The 21,259-nt window shown below is 44.4% G+C and overlaps 1 protein-coding gene across 1 annotated transcript in view; it reads right to left on the bottom strand.

Moving 5' to 3' along the window:
- Positions 1 to 19,728, bottom strand: part of IDS (iduronate 2-sulfatase) — a 38,036-nt gene extending 18,308 nt beyond the window's left edge. The window contains exons 1-5 of the mRNA XM_030210130.1: positions 19,481 to 19,728; positions 8,879 to 9,015; positions 8,575 to 8,752; positions 6,921 to 7,009; positions 1,480 to 1,680 (exon numbers count right to left, since the gene is read on the bottom strand). Coding sequence (XP_030065990.1) covers positions 1,480 to 1,680; positions 6,921 to 7,009; positions 8,575 to 8,752; positions 8,879 to 9,015; positions 19,481 to 19,577 — 702 coding nt within the window. The 5' untranslated portion in view covers positions 19,578 to 19,728. The remainder of the gene's footprint in view (positions 1 to 1,479; positions 1,681 to 6,920; positions 7,010 to 8,574; positions 8,753 to 8,878; positions 9,016 to 19,480) is intronic.
- Between the last annotated feature and the right edge of the window lie 1,531 nt (positions 19,729 to 21,259).

The following is a 21,259-nucleotide window of genomic DNA, read 5'->3' as shown; positions in this document are numbered from 1 at the left end:
GGATATCTGATGAAACCGCCAAATACAGCCCAAAGCAGCCCCAAAGTGTTGCGACGATACCTGCAAGACAAGTTGCTGAATAGCTGAAAACAGCCCAATCACAACATGCTTCTGAGCCTAAAAGGAGCAACAAGGTAAGCAATCAAAGCAGTAAACATGGGGAGGGGAGGTGGGGACGAAGGTACCCGACAACCCAGGTGTAGCACCCGCAAGGCAAAGGAGACCCCAGCGGGCCCCTGCTCAGTCCAGAAGGGAATAAAACTGCACTGAGAGGGAAACACACCTAACCGGTATTTCCTTTTGTTTTTATTCTTTATTTAATAAGCGGAACCAGAACAACCCTCAAGGCCCACTCCCAGGACTGCACACAGACTTACCACATCTACCAACTGCTGGAGACAGAGAACAGACTGGCTCTAGGGGGTAGCACAAGTCAGTGGTTATCAACCTCCATCTGCTGGTTGAAGTGCATAACCCATTTATCTGTGCTAGTCTGGAGGAACACTATAGAAAGCTGCAATCAAGAACCACTATGTAGACAAAAATGGTGCCACTATGGTGTGGCCATATAGAACAGCCAAATGAATCTGTATAATCCAGAGCAACTGGTCTGAAACCCAAACTAAAACAAATTTTTGCGGGTCCAGAATACACTTGCCTTGGCAAGGCTAGAGACTGTTCCAATAAGCTTATAATGGTATTCAGCAGATAGTGATAAAAGAGTTTTGCAACAAGCCACAAATGTTATATACCGATGACCAAGTTTGTTTGAATTTTATTCTGTATGGTTTTTGTACCCCACCTAGAATATTTGAGTGTGAGTTTATAAATTTTAAAATCAAATGTCCACCATGATTCTAGGGTCACTTAACATTTGAAATTTGAGGTTTACTTTTTTTTTAGGATTTCCAATTTAGAGTCAAGTTTTAGTCAAGGTTTTATAAAAATATAAAGGAGATTTCTGATTATGGGATATCATTAGAACAATCTAAGTAAATACCTAGGTAGCTAAGTCAGGACAAGGACAATGTCAGAAGGATGAAAGAAAATATTCTACTCAAGAACAGAGTCCACCTCCGGTACTGCCCGGAAGAACAGCAAAAGATCTCAGCAAAAGTCTGCATACCACTGGACTCCATCCATAACAGAATGGCTGTCAGAAACCAAGGGCTAGATAAGGTGTTGAGACATGTTTAGCAGCAGGTCACATATTCAAGCACTTGCAAATAAAGCTACATGCTTGCATGCCCAACAGTGTTAAGCACACAGCAACACCAACAGCGCATTTTCAATTTGCAAAGCAAAACCAAAAAGCTTTCATAATTGATTACTATAACTGACCAAGGTAACAGAATAGTCATACAGTAGCTTTCATTCCTTCATATTAACTGCAAATGTCCCAAATGTGCAGGAACTACATTCAATAATTCTATGACTTCTAAATGCACGGTATTGTAAAATACTAATTAACAGTCTCACCTTAGGATACCTTAGAGGGATATGTGGTTTGTGATATCCAATAGCTAGGAAGAAGGGGGAATTATGCTGTTTCATGACTTGTAATAACTTTATGGCTTCCGCGGTACTCTGTATATCTGGCAGAGTTCCTTCGGGAACTTCCAAGACATCCACAGGGCAAACCAGGTTCTCATGAAGGGCTCCATCTTTCCCTTTACAAGTCTACAAAAAAAAAAAGGTAAATATAAGTTAGGCCTCTTTCTATCAACTCACATAACTAGAAAGCAAAATATGATCATGAGGGGAAAAAAACACGTTTAACACACTCTTATAGAAGTGGATAAAAAGCTCATCAATACCATAAAGTCATAAAAAACAAATAAGCTTTAACATTAATATCTGCACCTAAACTCCCTACTTCATTAGGGTTAAACAAGAAAAATTACAAACACATTTCTATTTTGGCACATAATTTAAAATAAAATTAAGTCGAAGTTATTCCTTGCAACATACCTTTAAAAGAGGAGAAAGTCTACTTAGAAACATGAAACGCTAGGAAAAAATGCCCGTTTCTGAGTGGAATGAAACGGGCGCTAGCAAGGGGCCCCCTCCCTCCGTCCCTCGAAGCTACTTGCCTTGTTCGCTGTGGGCCGTTTCGGCCCTCGAGTGTCAATAGCTCCGCCCTCAACGTCATGACGTTTTGACGCGAGGGCGGTGCAGACACTCCAGGGCACACCGGATATCTCGGGCGCCTCAACTTCCGTGGAGGCTTCAGAACGTTGGGGTTGCCTTTTATATATATAGATGGCAGATGAGGGCCAAATGGCCCATCCAGCCTGCCCATCCTCAGTAACCACTAACTCTTCCTTTCATAAGGGAACCCACATGTCTGTCCCACACTTTCTTAAATTCTGATACAGTCTTCATCTCCATAACCTCCACTGGGAGGCCATTCTATGCATCCACCACCCTTAGAGTATTTTCTTAGATTCCTCCCAAGTCTATTTCCTCTTAACTTCATCCTATGCCCTCTAATTCCAGAGTTTTCCTTCATTTGAAAAAGGCTTGCCTTCTGTTTAGTGATGCCACTGAGGTGGTTAAATGTCTATCATACCCCCTCTCTCTCATCTCCCTTCCAGTGTATACATGTTGAGGTTCCTAAGCCTGTCTCTATATGTTTTACAACACAGACCGCTTACTAATTTTGTAGCCGCCCTCTGGACCGACTCCATCAGGTTTATATCTTTCTGTAGGTGGGGTCTCCAGAACTGCACGCAGTACTCTAAATAGGGCCTCACCAGAGACTTATACAAGGGCACCATTACCTCTTTTTTTCCTGCTGGTCATCCCTCTCCTTATGAACCCAAGCATCTTTCTGGCTTTGGCCGTCACCATTTCTATCAGTTTGGCCACCTTAAAGTCATCAGAGGCAATCACCCCCAAATCCTGCTCTTTCGTACACAGTAGCACTTCACCCCCTATAAAATATACCTTTCCCTTGGAATCTTGTACCCCAAGTGCATGACCTTGCATTTCTTAGCATCAAATCTCAGTTGCCAATTATCAGACCATTTTTTCAAGCTTCGCTAGATCCTTCTTCATACCATCCACACCCTATGGGTGCTTTTTCTTTGTCATGCTCATATGCATCCCTTTAACGCCTGCATGGTTTTCTGATAGGAATCAGACAAGCAGGACAGAAGGCCCATGCTGCATCAGACCACTGTCTGGTGAACTCAGCATCCTGTGATCTTCACCTATGCTGATCAACAGTAAGTACTCAACAGGTACTGACAGGAGAAACCCATGTCTTGAGTCTCATACCAAAGTAAGGGATGGATATTCCTGAACTGTAACATTATAATATAGTAGATGATAATAGATAAAGACCTGTACAGTCCATCCAGTCTGCCCAACAAGATAAACTCATAATATAAGGTATGATACGCATACTTGGTCTTGATTTGTCCTTGCCATTTTCAAGGCACAGACCATAGAAGTCTACATGTCACTGGCCATGCTCTCCTCTTATGGAATCTGTCCAGCCACGATCACGGCACAGTCCATAGAAGTCTGCCCAGCTTTCCAATTACTGGGGGTTGCCGTCTAATCTCCATACCTTCTATACAGGGTTCCTTTGTGTTTATCCCAGGCATTTTTGAATTCTGTTACCGTTTTCATCTCCATCACCTCCCAAGGGAGGGCATTCCATGTATCTACCACCCTCTCCATGAAAAAGTACTTCCTGATATTATTCCTGAGTCGTTCCGCCCCCTCCCCCTGCAACCTCAATTCATGTCCTCTAGTTCTATCGCCTTCCTGTCTCTGGAAAAGGTTTGTTTGTAAATTAAATACCTTTCAAATATTTGAACATCTGTATCATATCACCCATCTCTCCTTTCCTACAGGGTATACATGTTCAGGTTATCAAGTCTCTCCTCATAAATCTTGAGACACAAACCCCATACCATTTTGGTCGCTTTTCTCTGAACCGCTTTAAGCCTTTTTACGTCCTTCGCAAGATATGGCCTCCAACGGAACACAATACTCCAAGTGGGGCCTCACCAAGGCATCATCTGTTGTACAGGAGCATCAGCACCTTCTTTTTTCTGCTATTTATATCCCTCTTTATGCAGCCTAGCATCCTTCTGGTCGTGGCCACCATTGTTCGTCATCTTGAAATCCCCAGACACCACCACCCCAAAGGTCCCTTTCCTGAACTGTGCTTATCAATCTCTCTCCTTCTATCTGGTACATCTCCTTTGGATTTTTGCACCCCAAGTGCATCACCCTGCACTTCTTGGCACTAAATTAACTGCCAAACTGAAGTAACCACTCTATTGGCTATCTTCGTCTTATCCTCTAACCCTTCAGCAATGTCTCTCACAAATATATTAAACACAATCAACCCCAGTAATGACCCCTAAGGCACTCCACTACTCACCTTACTTTCCTCTGAGCAGACTCTATTTACCACCAACTCTCTGCCACCTGTCAGTCAGAGGGTGATGGTAAATGGTCTGACTGATTCATCTTTCTTCTAGAAACTTGTCCAAACCTTGAAACCCAGTCTATTGTTATTAATCTTAACTACATTCTACAGCAAGTCCCATGACATAAATGGAGGAGAAACATTCATTTTAAATCCACAAGTTAGTCTCATGGACTGTCTCCTGTTCATAGCACCACTTGAAGTCATTAACCTTTCTTTATTAACAGGACTGGATTAACACTATTAGGCAAATATTTTCATTTGTTTATTGGGATTTATTAACCACTTTACACACACATGCACAATAAGTGTGTGCGTAATATATGTATACACACAGCATACAGCTGTGGACCCCCCTATCACGGGCCCCCACTTACTTCACAACCCGTTCTATAGTCATATTCACTTTCCCTGGTCCCTACCCCCAGATATTCATTTTATGGCCATCCCCCTACACGTCATAAGTACATAAGTATTGCCATACTGGGAAAGACCAAAGGTCCATTGAGCCCAGCATCCTGTTTCCAACAGTGGCCAATCCAGGTCACAAATACCTGAAAAATGTACAAAACATTTTATACTGCTTATACATTTTATGCTGCTTATCCCAGAAATAGTGGATTTTCCCCATGTCCATTTAATAACGGTCTATGGACTTTTCCTTCAGGAAGCCGTCCAAACCTTTTTTAAACTCCGCTAAGCTAACCGCCTTTACCACATTCTCTGGCAAAGAATTCCAGAGTTTCATTACACGTTGAGTGAAGAAAACTTTTCTCCGATTCATTTTAAATGTACTGCATTGTAGCTTCATCGCATGCCCCCTAGTCCTAGTATTTTTGGAAAGCATGAACAGATGCTTCACATCAACCCATTCAACTCCACTCATTATTTTACAGACCTCTATCATATCTTCCCTCAGCTGCCTTTTCTCCAAGCTGAAGAGCCCTAGCCGCTTTAGCCTTTCCTCATAGGAAAGTCGTCCTATCCCCTTTATCATTTTCGTCGCCCTTTTCTGCACCTTTTCTAATTCCACTATATCTTTTTTGAGATGCAGCGACCAGAATTGAACACAATATTCGAGGTGCGGTCGAACCATGGAGTGATACAAAGGCATTATAACACCCTCATTTTTGTTTTCCATTCCTTTCCTAATAATACCTAACATTCTATTTGCTTTCTTAGCCGCAGCAGCACACTGAGCAGAAGGTTTCAACATATCATCAACGACGACACCTAGATCCCTTTCTTGGTCCGTGACTCCTAACGTGGAACCTTGCATGACGTAACTATAATTCGGGTTCCTCTTTCCCACATGCATCACTTTGCACTTGCTCACATTAAACGTCATCTGCCATTTAGACGCCCAGACTCCCAGTCTCGTAAGGTCCACTTGTAATTTTTCACAATCCTTCCGCGATTTAACGACTTTGAATAACTTTGTGTCATCAGCAAATTTAATTACCTCACTAGTTACTTCCATCTCCAGGTCATTTATAAATATGTTAAAAAGCAGCAGTCCCAGCACAGAGCCCTGGGGAACCACACTAACTACCCTTCTCCATTGAGAATACTGACCATTTAACCCTACTCTCTGTTTTCTATCTTTTAACCAGTTTTAATCCACAACAGAACACTACCTCCTATCCCATGACTCTCCAATTTCCTCTGTAGTCTTTCATGAGGTACTCTGTCAAACACCTTCTGAAAATCCAGATACACAAAATCAACCGGCTCCCCTTTATCCACATGTTTGTTCACCCCTTCAAAGAAATGTAGTAGATTGATGAGGCAAGATTTCCCTTCACTAAATCCATGTTGACTGTCTCATTAATCCATGCTTTTGAATATGCTCTGTAATTTTGTTCTTAATAATAGTCTCTACCATTTTGCCCGGCACCGACGTCAGACTCACCGGTCTATAATTTCCCGGGTCTCCTCTGGAACTTTTTTAAAAAATCGGCGTTACATTGGCCACCCTCCAATTTTCCGGTACCACACTCGATTTTAAGGATAAATTACATATTTCTAACAATAGCTCCGCAAGCTCATTTTCAGTTCTATCAGTACTCTCTGATGAATACCATCCGGTCCAGGAGATTTGTTACTCTTCAGTTTGCAGAACTGCCCCATTACATCCTCCAAGTTTACAGAGAATTCATTAAGTTTCTCCGACTCCTCAGCTTCGAATACCATTTCCAGCACCGGTATCCCACCCAAATCTTCCTTGGTGATAAATGTGCAGAGCCTAGCTGTAGGTATGGCAAAGTGTGTGAGTAAGCATGGGGACTAGGCAAGCACATGCTTTGGAGTGGCTAAAGGTCTTCAAGACCAAATTGCTAACTAACACTTGAAAGGGATAAACATACAAGGGACTCCTACTCAGAGACCAAGGCAAAGGGACATTAGATGACTCAAGTTCTTATCTAACCGAATAGGATACAAGCAAGATTTCACTGCTCTTTGGTGTTACCTTTTTATTTTCATATTTTTCAGAAGATGGGTGATATGGTGGGATGGACCAGCTGAGTGGGAAGTCATCACTATGATTAGAAGAAATGCCTGGAGAGAAACACAAATATACAAGTCATTAAAACTTCTATCCAAAGCACAGGGGAGGGGGTTTGTTCCATGCTCCGATATGTAATCCAATTAGTTGCCATTTAAGGAAGCAAAGGCCAGAGGGCTCATTTTCAAAACACTTAGACTTTCAAAGTTCCATAGATTACTATGTAGCTTTGTAAGTCTAAGTGCTTTTAAAATATGCCTCCAGATGTACTAAGCATTTTCCATCAAGACTTTTGCTACTAGATCTAATTACATCCATCACTACATAGAACTCAAAAGTTTCTAAATTTGAAGCATACAAGAAAGGATCACCAATTAAACAATATAAAAGTCAAGAAATGGGCTAAACTCATAAGCCATGCATGGAAAATGATTCTCAAAACTTTCTTACTACACCACTAAATCTGTTTAAATTGCATCAGTGAAAATTAAACATACCGATCTATAAAGCCATCCCAGAATATACAAGCAAGAACCACCAACTCCAGATGCAACCTAACTGGTAACACACAAGCTAGAAGCCCAGGTAGACCATGCATTATTTTATAGCACAATGTGTGCCTCTGGGGCGGGTAAAAGTTAACCCTCCTAAGTCCTATGTGGTTGAATGGATTTTTACTTAAATTATGCACATTTGATGCAGCAAGCTCCATGCACACTGCCATACAACGCACAAATTTACAGTACACTTGAAATGCTACAATGTGCTTGGGCTATGTAGACTTCTCATGCATTTCCACTATAGCTCAACACATGCTGCTTGCCACTTTACTGCCTACTGAAAATTTACCCGACTACGTACATTTAGAAGTCTCCAGCTGGTTGCACTTTCTACAGGAGTTTCCTCACACAGTAAAATCGTAACATAGCAAACAATGGAAGATAAAGACTGGTAAGGTCCATCTAGTCTTCCCAGTAAGGTGACTAGAATTCTATTTGCCGCTCCATGCAGGTTACACTTCTCTATGCCATTTCGGAAGTGTGAAAGTTATTTAAGGTTTGCTTTGATTCCACTCCGTTTTCAATTCCTTTATTTTAGTCCCTACTGCTTTCACTGGGAAAGGCATACAAGGTATCCTCCACCTTCTTCATGAAAAAACTATTTCCCGATGCTGCTGTTAAGTTTATCTCCTTGCAGCTTCATTAAAATACAGAACACATAGAAACAATACAGCATAAAAACAAAGTCAGTACAGCACCCTCAGTTCTCCCATCCACACTCCCAATCCTGCTAACTCATGTTGCCCCACTGTAGTATGCTATTGCTAACCAGGAACAGCCAATACTTTTTTTTTTTCATGAAAGAAAGTAATTCAATTCTGCTCTAAATAACCTCTGGAAGGCTATTCCACAGTATTGTGGGAACTATGAGAAAAATCCCTAATTGCAGAAGACATAGCTGAAATGCCTGAGAAGACCCTGGCACTTGAGCAGTCTACATGGTTGTATTTAGCAAACAGCATTTAGTTCCAGCAAAGTCAACTTGTGAAGAGCTCTTGCAGTTTAACAACTGCAAAGGAAAAGAAAAAGAAAAAGTCCCATTCCAAAAATATCTGTACCGGGATGAAACACTTTTCCAACAGACATAGTCACATAGCCGTTCTCCTTAAAGTACTGAGGGATCGTGGTGAAATTGCCTGCATGAACTCTCCAGTACGAGAAGAAGTCGAAAAGTTTGGTTGTGGTAGGCCGGCGTCCTGTTAGAAACGATACTCTGCTTGGGGCACATACCGATTGCTGGAAGACAAAAACAGAGCAATGAAAGCTAAGTGATAGAAATGGCATGTACAACAATCAAACCACGTACAATTAAACAAGGTCAACCAGCAGTAGGAACTTTGAAATGCTGCTCTGTCCACTTACCTGAACATAGGCATTTTTGAACACTACACTTCGAGACGCCAACTGATCGATATTTGGAGATTTTACAATTGTGTCTCCATAACAGCCGAGACTAGTCCGCAAGTCATCTACTACTATGAAGAGAACATTCATGCCAACTGTGAAGAGAAAGATAATCTGCATTTATCGGGTACAAGACATCCTACACGAGAGCTAAAACGCTCACATATCACATTAATGTGCCAGCACTTTTCAGTACGTCTCATGAAACAAAAAGAGACCTTGGGTTTTTTGTTTTTTTTTTAGTCTTTTAGTTGTCAGACAAAGCAGGAAATACCGGAAGGAAAGACATCTAACATACCCGCTGGTGGTGGGAAGTGAATGGCTGGTTGAGTTCTCCAGGCACTGCCAACCCAACTGTAGGATGAGCCAGCACAAGCAAGTGGCATGGAGACAGGACCAAGCAGGAAGGGCAACAGAGCAGGTCATGTCACTGCCCTCTGCTCTACAGTGTCTTGTGCTGGCAGTGGCACCACCAGGAGGTTTAGATAAACCATGGATCAGTAATCAGAAGGCGCCAGCCCACAAGTTTTGAAACCTGCTGGCACTACCAGTACAGATGGCAGAGTAGCTGGCAGTTAGGAGAGAGCTAAAGTATTCAGATGCAGAAGAAGAATGCTGTTACCAGGGGCGTATCTGGAATCCGGCGGTAGGGGGGGCCAGAGCCAAAGAGGGGGGGCACATTTTTGCCTCCCTTCCCCCCCCCTCTCTCCACCCCCTCCCCGCCGTCAACCCTCCCCCGCTGCTTACTTTTGCTGGCGGGGGGCCCCAACCCCCGCCAGCCGAGGTCCGACCCGCAGTCTTCATATTTCGTCTTCCTCTGTGGCCATGCTGCAAGGAAGTAACGCTGCAGTGCTGATTCGTTGAATCCAGTTCGGAGTCTGACGTCGCAGCACGTTGTACGCGCCTACAACGTGCTGCGACGTCAGACTCCGAACTGGATTCAACGAATCAGCACAGCCACGGAGGAAAACGAAATATGAAGACTGTGGGTCGGACCTCGGCTGGCGGGGGTTGGGGCCCCCCGCCAGCAAAAGTAAGCAGCGGGGGAGGGTTGACGGCGGGGAGGGGGGCCAGGGCGAAATCTGCGGGGGCCCAGGCCCCACGCAGATACGCCCCTGGCTGTTACCCCTGCCCCACCCCAACTTTATATTCTTTCCAACCCAACATACATTGGAAAGAAATTATACATAAAGAGCATAGCCATCCATGATAGGGACCAAATTTTGTGTGAGGAAAACTTAGTGAAAAGGCACATTGTGCTTTGAAAAAATCCAGAATAAGTTTTTTTTTGTTACATTTGTACCCTGCGCTTTCCCACTCATGGCAGGCTCAATGTGGCTTACATGGAGTTCTCAAAAAAGACCAATGCAAGCCTGTGGATGCAGTCCTAGCATCTCTAGTATAGAAATAAGTTACATAACTGCTGTGTTTCATTGCATTACATCCTTTCAGACTGCCTCTCCCCTCTATCTATTGCTCCAGTCACAAAACACAAAGGGACTGGAAAAATTCATGATGTAGGGAAAGAATACGCAAAACACATCATGCAGCCCTCCAATACCCAATGCTGCCATAGTTTATTGCTGCTGGGTGGCTTACTGATTCAGTTTCATTCATGCTTCATTTTCTCTGTTCTAATTCTACTACGAAATCAGAAATAACTGAAGCCTACAAATTTAAATGGCTGCTAGTGGAGGGGGGGGAAACACATGGGTTTCAGACTCCCAAATAGTTTGCTTCCATTTTCATCTAGTTTCAAGAAAATTTGTTAAAAATCTTGCTGGCCAGATTGGGCCAGAGAGCCACTATCACGTAACACCTCCCCCCCCCCCCCCCCCCAAGGGTGTTCAACCTTCTGGTGGTGTAGTTACTTCTTTGTGTTGGGGTTTAACAGCTAATGCTTTCAGGCCCCGATAATCAGCTCCACGCTGTTCCAAACAGTGCTCTAAAATTACAGAACAGGGCAATAACGTTCTTATGATCAGAGTAAATGGCATACAAATTTAAGCACCATATTAGCTCTGATCATAGGGGGAAGTGCAGGAGGATTATGCCTCAATCTTCCAGCACTTGTTGACAGCTCCGGGCTGTCAAAAGCCCAGACCTGTCAAATGCAGGAGATGGAGGTCCGTGGGTGCCCCCCCCCCCGGACCCCTGCCTTCGCTTCGGTCCTGGTAGCCTAGTGCCCCCACAGACAGCAACATGGGGGACCCACTGGATCTCCCTAACCCCCCTCACACACCAAAAAAAATCCCTGGTAGCCCAGTGGGCTGCAAACCCAACCGCCCTCCCCCCCCCCCCCCCCCCCCCACCCTGGTGATCTAGCAGCACCCTCCCCCCATACTCCCTCCTCTTCCAGCACTACCTTCAAAATGGCGATGCACTGGGCAGGGCTTCCCTACAATTTAAGGAATTTTCCTTAAATTGTAGGGAAGCCCTGCCCAGTGCATCGCCATTTTGAAGGTAGTAGTAGTAGTTTTAGCCTTCTCTCTCCTCTCTCAGGACAGGTGGGAAGAAGCTCTTCCTGACTGTCATTCCCATGGTAAACAGTAAACCTTAGGCCAAGCTTGCGGATATCTCCAACCCTTTAATAGGTAATCAGATAACTGCTCATTTAAATGCTAGGGTACTGACAGCCCAATGATCAAAGATAAATGCGGTCGCTAGAGGCCACTAACTGGCGCCCGCATTTACCTTTGCACACATGATCATCGGGCAAACAGCACCCATGCCAAGCAATAGCACAGACCTCATTTAAATCTGATTTAAATGAGCTCTGCGGTATTCTGCCCCTATGATCAGAGAACAGCACTCTGATTGTAGGGGAGGAATCACGCCCTAACGCCAGCTCAGAGCTGCCACTGTGTCCTGGGGGTTCATTGGACCCCCATCACTTTGGCCTTGGTGACCTATTGCCCCCAAGCCCCCCATGTCGCTGTCTGGGGGGGGCTTGGGGGCAATAGGTCACCAAGGCCAAAGTGATGGGGGAAGATTTAAAGGTGGCCAAGGATGGGGCAAGACGTAGGGGCTCAGGAAGTTTATTCCAGGCGTAGGGTGCAGCGAGACAGAAGGCGCGAAGTCTGGAGTTGGCAGTAGTGGAGAAGGGAACAGATAAGGATTTATCCATGGAGCGGAGTGCACGGGAAGGGGTGTAGGGAAGGATGAGTGTGGAGAGATACTGGGGAGCAGCAGAGTGAGTACATTTATAGGTTAGTAGAAGAAGTTTGAACAGGATGCGAAAACGGATAGGGAGCCAGTGAAGCGACTTGAGGAGAGGGGTAGTATGAGTAAAGCGACCCTGGCCGAAGACGAGACGGGCAGCAGAGTTTTGAACAGACTGGAGAGGGGAGAGGTGACTAAGTGGGAGGCCAGCAAGAAGCAGATTGCAGTAGTCTAAGCGAGAGGTGACAAGGGTGTGGATGAGGGTTTTGGTAGAGTGCTCGGAAAGAAAGGGGCGGATTTTACAGATTCTGCTTATGCTGCCTTAGGGAAAGGGGATTATTAAGCTTGAGTTCTTAACTATTAACATATTTTGAGGCCAATGAAAAAGCAGGGGAGGCCTTGTACATAACGTAGTATAGTCAGGGATTCTCAACTCAAGTCCTCAGAACACACCTAGTCAGGCAGGTTTTCAGGATACCTACAATGAATATGCATGAGATAAATTTGCATGCAGACTTTTCTCATGCATATTCATTGCAAGTATCCTGAAAACCTGACTGGATGGGTGTGTCCCGAGGACTAGGTTGAGAATCCCTGTTCTAGGTAGTTCTCTTGTGTTAAAAACTTTCAGCCCAGGGTGACCACAAAAGCAAAAAGTATTTTTCTCCTTCACAAAGGATTTTGTTAGACAGCAAGAATTTAAACTCTGATTTCTCCAGTGACTTCCTTAAGAAAAGCAAGACCACAAATCTCTGCACGCAATGGGATAAACCCAGAATTGGATGAACACCATTCAAGTGAATCTGGATCCAGTTGGCAACCTTATCCCAAGGCATATTAAGTGTTGCATTGCATGCCAGAAAAACTTCTAAAACCCGTCGTACCTCTTGTGGGAAAAGTAAACTCTCAAGTATACTTAGGACTGCCAAACCCTACAATGTGTATCATTACTGGTACTTGTTTTCAAAAAGCATCGAATACAACAAGTCCACTGTTAGCAAGTAAAGCTCTCTGACTGGTATCTTTGCTTATTACGAGGAAAAGATTTCAGATACTCTGTGCTAGCTGATTTTACAGCCTCTAGGACCGGGTCGCTCAGCGTTTACATTGAAAAGTTTCTTTTCCTTAAGTCAAACTGCTGGCGAGTATCCTCACAAGTCAAAAAACCTCGTTATCTACTAATTTTTATGCTTTCTATTATTTTCATTGCATATTTTGTCATATAGATGAACATATACTTAGCTGCTGTTTAGCTTTGATATCAATGGGTACGCCCAACAGCGAGCTCCTGTTTCGCTGAAAGCTTCTTAAGGAGCTGAACCCAAAGCCTTCTATATCGCCCTAAAATTAAATAAACAGCAATACGTTTCTAGAGAGATTAAAGGACCCGTGGACCAGAGTTATCGGCTTAATCTCCTACCTGATATCTGTGCGAGCAGTATTTCTGTCTGCCTTCTAATATGGCGAAGGCGTTTTAAATCAGACGCCAATATTACCAGCCAATCAGAATTCAATAATTATTTAAACTATTGCTGTTCATTTAAATTCAGGGCGATATAGAAGGCTTTGGGTTCAGCTCCTTAAGAAGCTTTCAGCGAAACAGAGCTCGCTGTTGGGCGTACCCATTGATATCAAAGCTAAACAGCAGCTAAGAATATGTTCATCTATATGACAAAATATGCAATGAAAATAATAGAAAGCATAGAAGCATAAAAATTAGTAGATAACGAGGTTTTTTTTTTTAACTTGTGAGGATACTCGCCAGCAGTTTGACTTAAGGAAAATAAACTTTTCAATGTAAAACACTGAGCGACCCGGTCCTAGAGGCTGTAAAATCAGCTAGCACCAAGTATCTGAAGTCTTTTCCTCGTAATAAGCAAAGATACCAGTCATAGAGCTTTACTTGCTAACAGTGGACTTGTATTAGATACAAACCCTATAATGGCAATCTTACGGTGCATCAGATTTACAATAAAAATGCTTCAGATAGCAAGCTGAAAATGTAGGTCTCCACTTTATGCAAGCTTCACATACATATGCAAGGTGGAAGCTTGACAGGCTGTGGGGATACTGTAGGGGTATTTTCCTGCCCTCTCACATTTGGTGGTCTGGGGCCTAAACAAGCCTGAACTATCCTATATAATAATTCTCACCTTCAACATTCTAATGTGCCTGGTACCGTGGCTCCCTCGGAGGTGATCTGCTAGGCAGTTCCAGAATGCACTGACGTCAGTGATGTCACTGACAGCTGATTCCAAGGCAAGGGGAGGAGTAGGGAAACAGCTGTCAGTGCCCCCCCCCTCGGCGCAACACCCAAGCCCCTGCCCTGCAAAACCGCGAGCCAGGCAGGGGGAGGAGTAGGGAAACATGCGGAGCGTGTTTCCCTACTCCTCCCCCTGCCTACCAATCAGCTCTCAGTGCCCCCCCCTCGGCGCAACACCCAAGCCCCTCCGCCCCGGCGCAGCACCCAAGCCCCTACCCCCCCTCGACGCATCACCCAAGACCCCCCCCCGGCGCATCACCAAAGCCCCTACCCCCCCCCCTCGGGCACATCAACTCCCTCGCCACCCGCAGCCGCCAATACTAACGTTGTCCTGCAGGAAGACCCCGGAGGAGCGCAGCGACGTCAGAGGGGAGAGGAGGAACGGCTGCAGAGATGACAGCCAATGCCAGATGGCTGTCTACGGAGCCGTGTTTCAGGTTTAAAATCTTTTTTTTTAGCTTTTTTCTTTTTGTACCGGCCGCTGCTGCTCAACAGGAGACACAGCAGTGGCCGGACAGCGTTAGTATTGGCGGCTGCGGGTGGCAAGGGGGTTGATGTGCCTGAGGGGGGGGGGGGGGGGGGGGGCTTGGGTGATGCACTGGGGGGGTAGGGTTTTGGGTGAAGCACCGAGGGGGGAGGGGAGGGTTGCTGGACATTGGTGGCTGGAGGGGGACAGGGGGAGGGGAGGGTCGCTGGACATGGATGGCTGCAGGGGGGCAGGGAAGAGGGAGGTGGGGAGGGGTCCTGAGACCAGATGGGTGGCTGCAGGGGAGGGCAGGGGAGACAGAAGGGACGCTGCAGGGGGGGCAGGGGAGAGAGGTGGGTCACTGGACATGGGTGGCTACAGGGGGGGCAAGGGGAAAGGAGAGGAGGGTCGTTGGACATGGGTGGCTGCAGGGGGGGCAGGGGAGAGAGGTGGGTCGCTGGACATGGGTGGCTACAGGGGCAAGGGGAAAGGAGAGGAGGATCGCTGGACATGGGTAGCTGCAGGGGGAGAGGAGGGTTTCTGGACATGGTGGCTGCAGGGGGGCAGGGGGAGAGGAGAGTCGCTGGACATGGGTGGCTGCAGGGGGAGCAGGGGAGAGAGGAGGGCCGCTGCACATGCATGGCTGCAGGAGCAGAGGACGGTTGGTGGGGAGGGGGTCCTGAGACCAGATGGGTGGCTGCAGGGGGGGCAGGGGAGACAGGAAGGACGCTACAGGGGGGGGGGATTACCTTGCTAGCGCCCGTTTCATTGCCTACCGAAACGGGCCTTTTATACTAGTTCTTTTATAAACAGTATGGATTCTATAGACTGTGGCCTAAATACATCTGAAACCATCAGAAATCAGGTTTTCTACAAAGGAACATTACTGCTAGGCATACCATAATGACTTCATCCAAGGACACATTGTTTGCTGCAAACTAGCCTCCGGTTATCTCCTGAGAAGAGTGGAGGAGCGTAACTCAGAGACAGATGGCTCCAGGAGTGAGAGACCCAACAAGGAGGTTTGCTGCCATTTGATAAGAGTTTCTTTGCTAAGAACAAGGCCTCTCTCCATGACCATGAATTCTGCTGGACAGAGTTACACCATTGTGACTGGTCCATAGGTATCATCTGACCCAGAAAGATGCCAATGTTGGACTGAAGAGGAACAAGAGAAAGGAGAAGACCAGAAGACTTGGTGGATACATTGCTCTGGAGAGAGAAAGAGACTGATTTTCTAAACACACCAGTGAACTGCATACCTTGTAACAAACTGAAAAGGTCAGCTAAGCCACGATACTAGGCTTCACCCGAAAGACTGTGCAATCAGTAATAGAATACAGACCTTGGATTTTATTACTGGATTGAGAGACTCGCTAAGGCTTCAGCTTGAGTCTCAATGGAGGAATCTGATTCTTTACTACTGGAAGTCTGCAATTCGGACTGCAAGGTGAGAACAGGATATACTACCTATGGTTCAAGGTTTAGTTAGTCCACGGTTATCTGTGAAAGATTGGTTGTTCAAGACTGATGGTCAGTGAATCATTAGCTGCCATGTATTTTGCACGAGACATATTAGTTGTGTAAGTTCTCAATCTCTTTAGGATATTAGTGGTGTGATTAGTTGTATTATCACATATCCATACACAGTTAATTGGCTAATCACACATCTCTCTCTCTCTAAATATGTATATAAATCTTGGTGATAATCTATTTTGTAGTAGAAGCTTATTATTGTAATTTGGTTTGCATTTGCCATGTTATCTTTATATTTCTAATAATATATCTTCTCTGTGGCATTATTCCTTTCATTGGTACAGCTAGTTAGCAGAAATAGGGCCCATTAGGTACTGTTATATCCCTGAACAAACGAGTCCAGAATAATTGCTTTAGTGTACCTACAGTACCCACATTTAGGAAACCCCAGCTTAGGGTAGTACAGGATGAAGAACTGAAGGTATTTCTCACTTAAAATTTATAACTTACATTCTCCCCCAAATTGTAAATACTTAAGAGCCAAGGAGAGGGGGAAGGCCATGGTCCAATTGAAACTGTCAAAATCAGTTCAGCTGGTTAAGAAAGCTACAGGCTTACAGAATCTAATCAGTCTGGTCTTTGGGACAGTCACAATGAATATGCAAGAGGGCCATTTGCATACACTGATTTCCAATGCACACAATCGACCAGATTCAGTAAACGGAAAAAATTGGCACCCAGCACTATTCTGTAAGGGGCACTCCATGTTGAGCGGAGGAGTAGCCTAGTGGTTAGTGCAGTGGACTTTGATCCTGGGGAACTGAGTTTGATTCCCACTGCAGCTCCTTGTGACTCTGGGCAAGTCACTTAACCCTCCATTGCCCCTGACTGCATCCTTCAAACAGAAAGGCTACAACCCCAAAATAATCTCCAAGAATATTGCCTCCTCCCTCAAAACACCCAGGGAGAATCTGCTACAGTACAAGAAGAAAAAAATCCACAGACAGAATCCCCCTTGTAGTGACATACAATCCAGAGCTGGAAAAACTGAGGAAAATCATAAGAGATCTACAACCTATACTCCAGGAGGATGAATTACTCAAAGAGATATTCCCATCCCCACCAGTACTGGCCTTCCGACAGCCACCCAACTTAAAACACAAGCTAATCAGAAGTAAACTTCCATCACACACTGAAAAGGAACAGAAGGGCACACGTCCCTGTAATTTATCCAGTTGCAAACTATGCCAAAATATTTCACAGGACCCCACAGTAATCCACAAAGGAAAGATATTCAACATAAAGGGATCTTTCACTTGCTCATCTTCCAATGTGGTATATATCATTCAGTGTAAAAAATGTAACGAAGGATGCTATATTGGAGAAACAGGCCAGATGCTTAAGACAAGATTCAATTTACATAGACATCACATGAACAATACAGCCCCCACCCCAGTGGCCCCCACCCCGGTGGGACAGCACTTCACAGAACCAGGACACTGAAAGGTAACTTTAAAACCATACAAGAACGTAAGACCTTTGAAGTCAGAATGATTGAATATTTTAACACCCAACAGAAAGGACTTAACAAGGATCTGGGGTTCCTAGCCCATTATAAACCATAAAGCTGTATGTCTCTGTTGATCACCCCACCCCTCACCTATCCACACCCATCCTGTTAGAATATCAATGATATGCTTTGATGTCCCCATGCATACCTCCTACCCACCCCCAACCTCCCACCCTGTCAGACTGTCATAGTAATGCTTGAATGTTTTCACTTATATACACTGTCAGCTAGCACATTTGCTTATTTCCGATCTGACGAAGAAGGGCAACCTTCGAAAGCTAATCAAGAAATGTATTAAGTTATGTCCAATAAAAAAGGTATCATCTTATTTTCTTTTCCATGTTTTATTTTGTTTGATTTCTATTGATAACATCAGCACTAGAATCCTTACTCTCCTCACAGATCAAATTCAGAATTTAGTTGGTACTTCCGGTAGCTGAGGATCCTGGAAGGCACTTCACTAGGTCAGATCCTTTGAACTTTGTCCCTAAATTAATGCATCTGATAATTTTCTACTTTGCACAGATCTTTAATTTTGGGGGGGATGTCTTTTGGTTTGTGTTACATTCTTTGCCTCTGGTTCCACATCCATACTTCTTTTCAAGTATCATAATGCTCCAATGCAGCAAAAGAATTATATAAGGGCAATGGCTGGGAGGGTGAATGCCTCGGTGTTACAGGTCGTAACCTACCAGTGCCTACTGTGACCCATCTATTCCTCTGTTGCTTTCATCTCTGTGGCAGTGCTGGTGGTAATCTATTCCTAATGACAACTTCTGAAACAATATCTAGTTTTCACCCCATGCTGAAAATAAAGTGCTTAATTTATGCAGAGATGAGGCATACTATAGTCTGTTTACTTTCTAATGCAAACTGGTAAGAAGCTAAGGATTCATGAGAGTTCCCTATTAGCTTTCTCCATGACACTGCTATAAGCGATCTTAATCTTTCTTTAATTGCTAGACGCTCCAAGGTAGTGCTGGAAAACCCGACATCCCTAGGGAGCAGGGACCCTCAAACTCTCAGGAGCATGCAGCTCAATACACAAATGTTATTAAAAGAAACCAAAGTAAGCTATTGGTAGGCTATGACGGTTCTCCCTTTCCAGTTTTAGGGCATGATAAGCTCACGTTAGTCTAATTAAAAAAATAACAGTTAATTGATTTTTACAGATTTTGATAAACTACACACACACCCCTTCACTTAGCAACAATTAGTGAACAAACATTTTGAGTTTCTAACCATGGATTCAAAACACAACCAGAATCAACCGCATGAAACTAAAACCCATGTGTAAAACGATATAGGAAAACTTCTCATTTAAATGTGTGTACCTGTCGGGAGCAAAGATAACTTAGAAAAATAAAATTACTGGTGTGTGGGTGTTTGTGTCCACAAATACGGTATGGTATTGTCTCTCCCCCCCTACCCTCCACGGCAGAAGTTAGTTACACACACACGAAAAGCAAAGGTAACAAGTTTGTTTGTGCTAGGCAGGGGATGCATTAATCCTGCAAGCACTGCAACAACACCTTCGAGATTCAGTGCAGGGACAGAACTGCAAGGGAGAAGCGGGGCGGATGGGAAGCAGCTGCAGGCTCGAGTCGCACGTGAAGCCCCTACCCGCGCCACTCTGATGCTCGCTCCTGGGGACAGCAAACACTCCCAATGTGGTCAGGAACAGCAGGCAGCCCCAAGCTGCCTCCCCCGTCCGGCACATGACCAGCACTCTCAGCTGCCCCGTCGCTCGTAGTAGTGCTACTGTTACAGATAAACCTCCCTCAGTTCCGAGGCGTTGCTTTGTTGTGCTGCCTTCTGCGTTTTCTCAGCTCCTTAAGTAACCTTCCTCTTTCCTCAAAGAAGCTCTAGCAGCGACGGCCTCGGTGTACTATTTTCTGATTGGTGGTTCCCTGTTCTTGCCCCTGATTGGTTAATGTAATCTCCTGCGTCTCTGCACGAGACGGATCCGTCACACACACGGCTCACGAGACACACAACAGATTTTACAGATATTTGGTGGCATTCTGTCTTACAGATCCACAAATTTGAGCTATCTTTAGCCCTCAAAGTTCGAAATTCCTTATATGTTGATAAAGTGTGGCTGCCTTTAACAACCTATCTTTCTTTAAACAAGCGTTCTTCATAGTACTCGAGTGTAAATTGCAGGTTTTGCTTTGAATGCATTCATAAATTGCTTCCTACCTCCCTCCTTTTCCTCCCTATTACCTCCACTGATATTCTTTGGTGTGATTACCTGATTATTTCTTGTAATTTTGTATTTCCTACCCCTGTTATTAAAATGTAATAAAAAATTTCTGAAAATGAAAATAACAACATAAAGGGCATGGGCAGCTAGATATATAAGTATATGCACTGGGTATTCTTAAAGTCAGTTTCTTATATATGAATATAAATAGAAATCAGAAACTCCAATTTACACTTATATATACACTTAAACTCAGGAACTGAGATGTTATAGCACCTTTCCATACATCATAGCACACCCTGCCTCCTCCTGATAACTCAATCAAATCTTCAGTTCCTGAGTTTAAGTGTATACACCTAAAACTGAGCACATATCATAAAAAATGTTTTAATCTCTTCATTGTATATTTAAATTTTGAGTTAAAATTGGAGTTTCTGATTTCTATTTATATTCAGCTAGATATATTATTATAGCCACTTATATTACATTTCACTGCAAGTGCCTTGCTCAAACTTCTGAATTTCCAGTGAAAAACAACTAATTTCTTTATCCCATAACACAGCTAGTTTAGCTAGATAGCTCAACAGAGATTCAGTTACTGGTCATTGCCTGCTTCAGTAAAGTACCTGGCCGATTCTGTAACACGGTAAGCACAGAAGAAAGCAAACCTCTGCAATGGAAGAACCAAGAGTAGAACACATGCCAAACAAACTTCCACTGGACTCAGAAAAACTTCACAGCAAGAGTTTTACGAACAGTGTTGCTCATACTGGTATAAAGAAGTTGAGATAATCTTTTCTCAACATTTTCAAGGTCTTGTTAGTAAAGTCCAGTATTTGGACAAGACTTTTCCTAGAGAACCAACAATACTTTGCCATACAGGGACTCCTGAGGCAGGTCTGAGTGGAAGTTTGTTTGGCATCATCTATCTTGTCGCCTTCACTGTGTTCTACTCTCGATTCTGTAACACACATCAACACCAGCCGGTAGAAGCTGAATAGATAATCACAAATCGGAAGATGGGTGTCCTTCTCATAGGGTCGCCCAAATCAGCATAATCGAAAGCCGAATTTGGGCGTCTCCAACTGCTTTCCATCGCGGGGATGGCCAAAGTTCACGGGGGGCATGTCGGAGGCATAGCGAAGGATGGGACTTCGGCGTGCCTAACACATGGGCGTCCTCGACCCATAATGGAA

The sequence above is a fragment of the Microcaecilia unicolor genome, chromosome 7 (genome assembly GCF_901765095.1).
Source record: "Microcaecilia unicolor chromosome 7, aMicUni1.1, whole genome shotgun sequence".
NCBI lineage: Eukaryota > Metazoa > Chordata > Amphibia > Gymnophiona > Siphonopidae > Microcaecilia > Microcaecilia unicolor.
The sequence above is the reverse complement of the archived record's forward strand: the minus strand, read 5'-3'. Positions and strand labels throughout refer to the sequence as shown.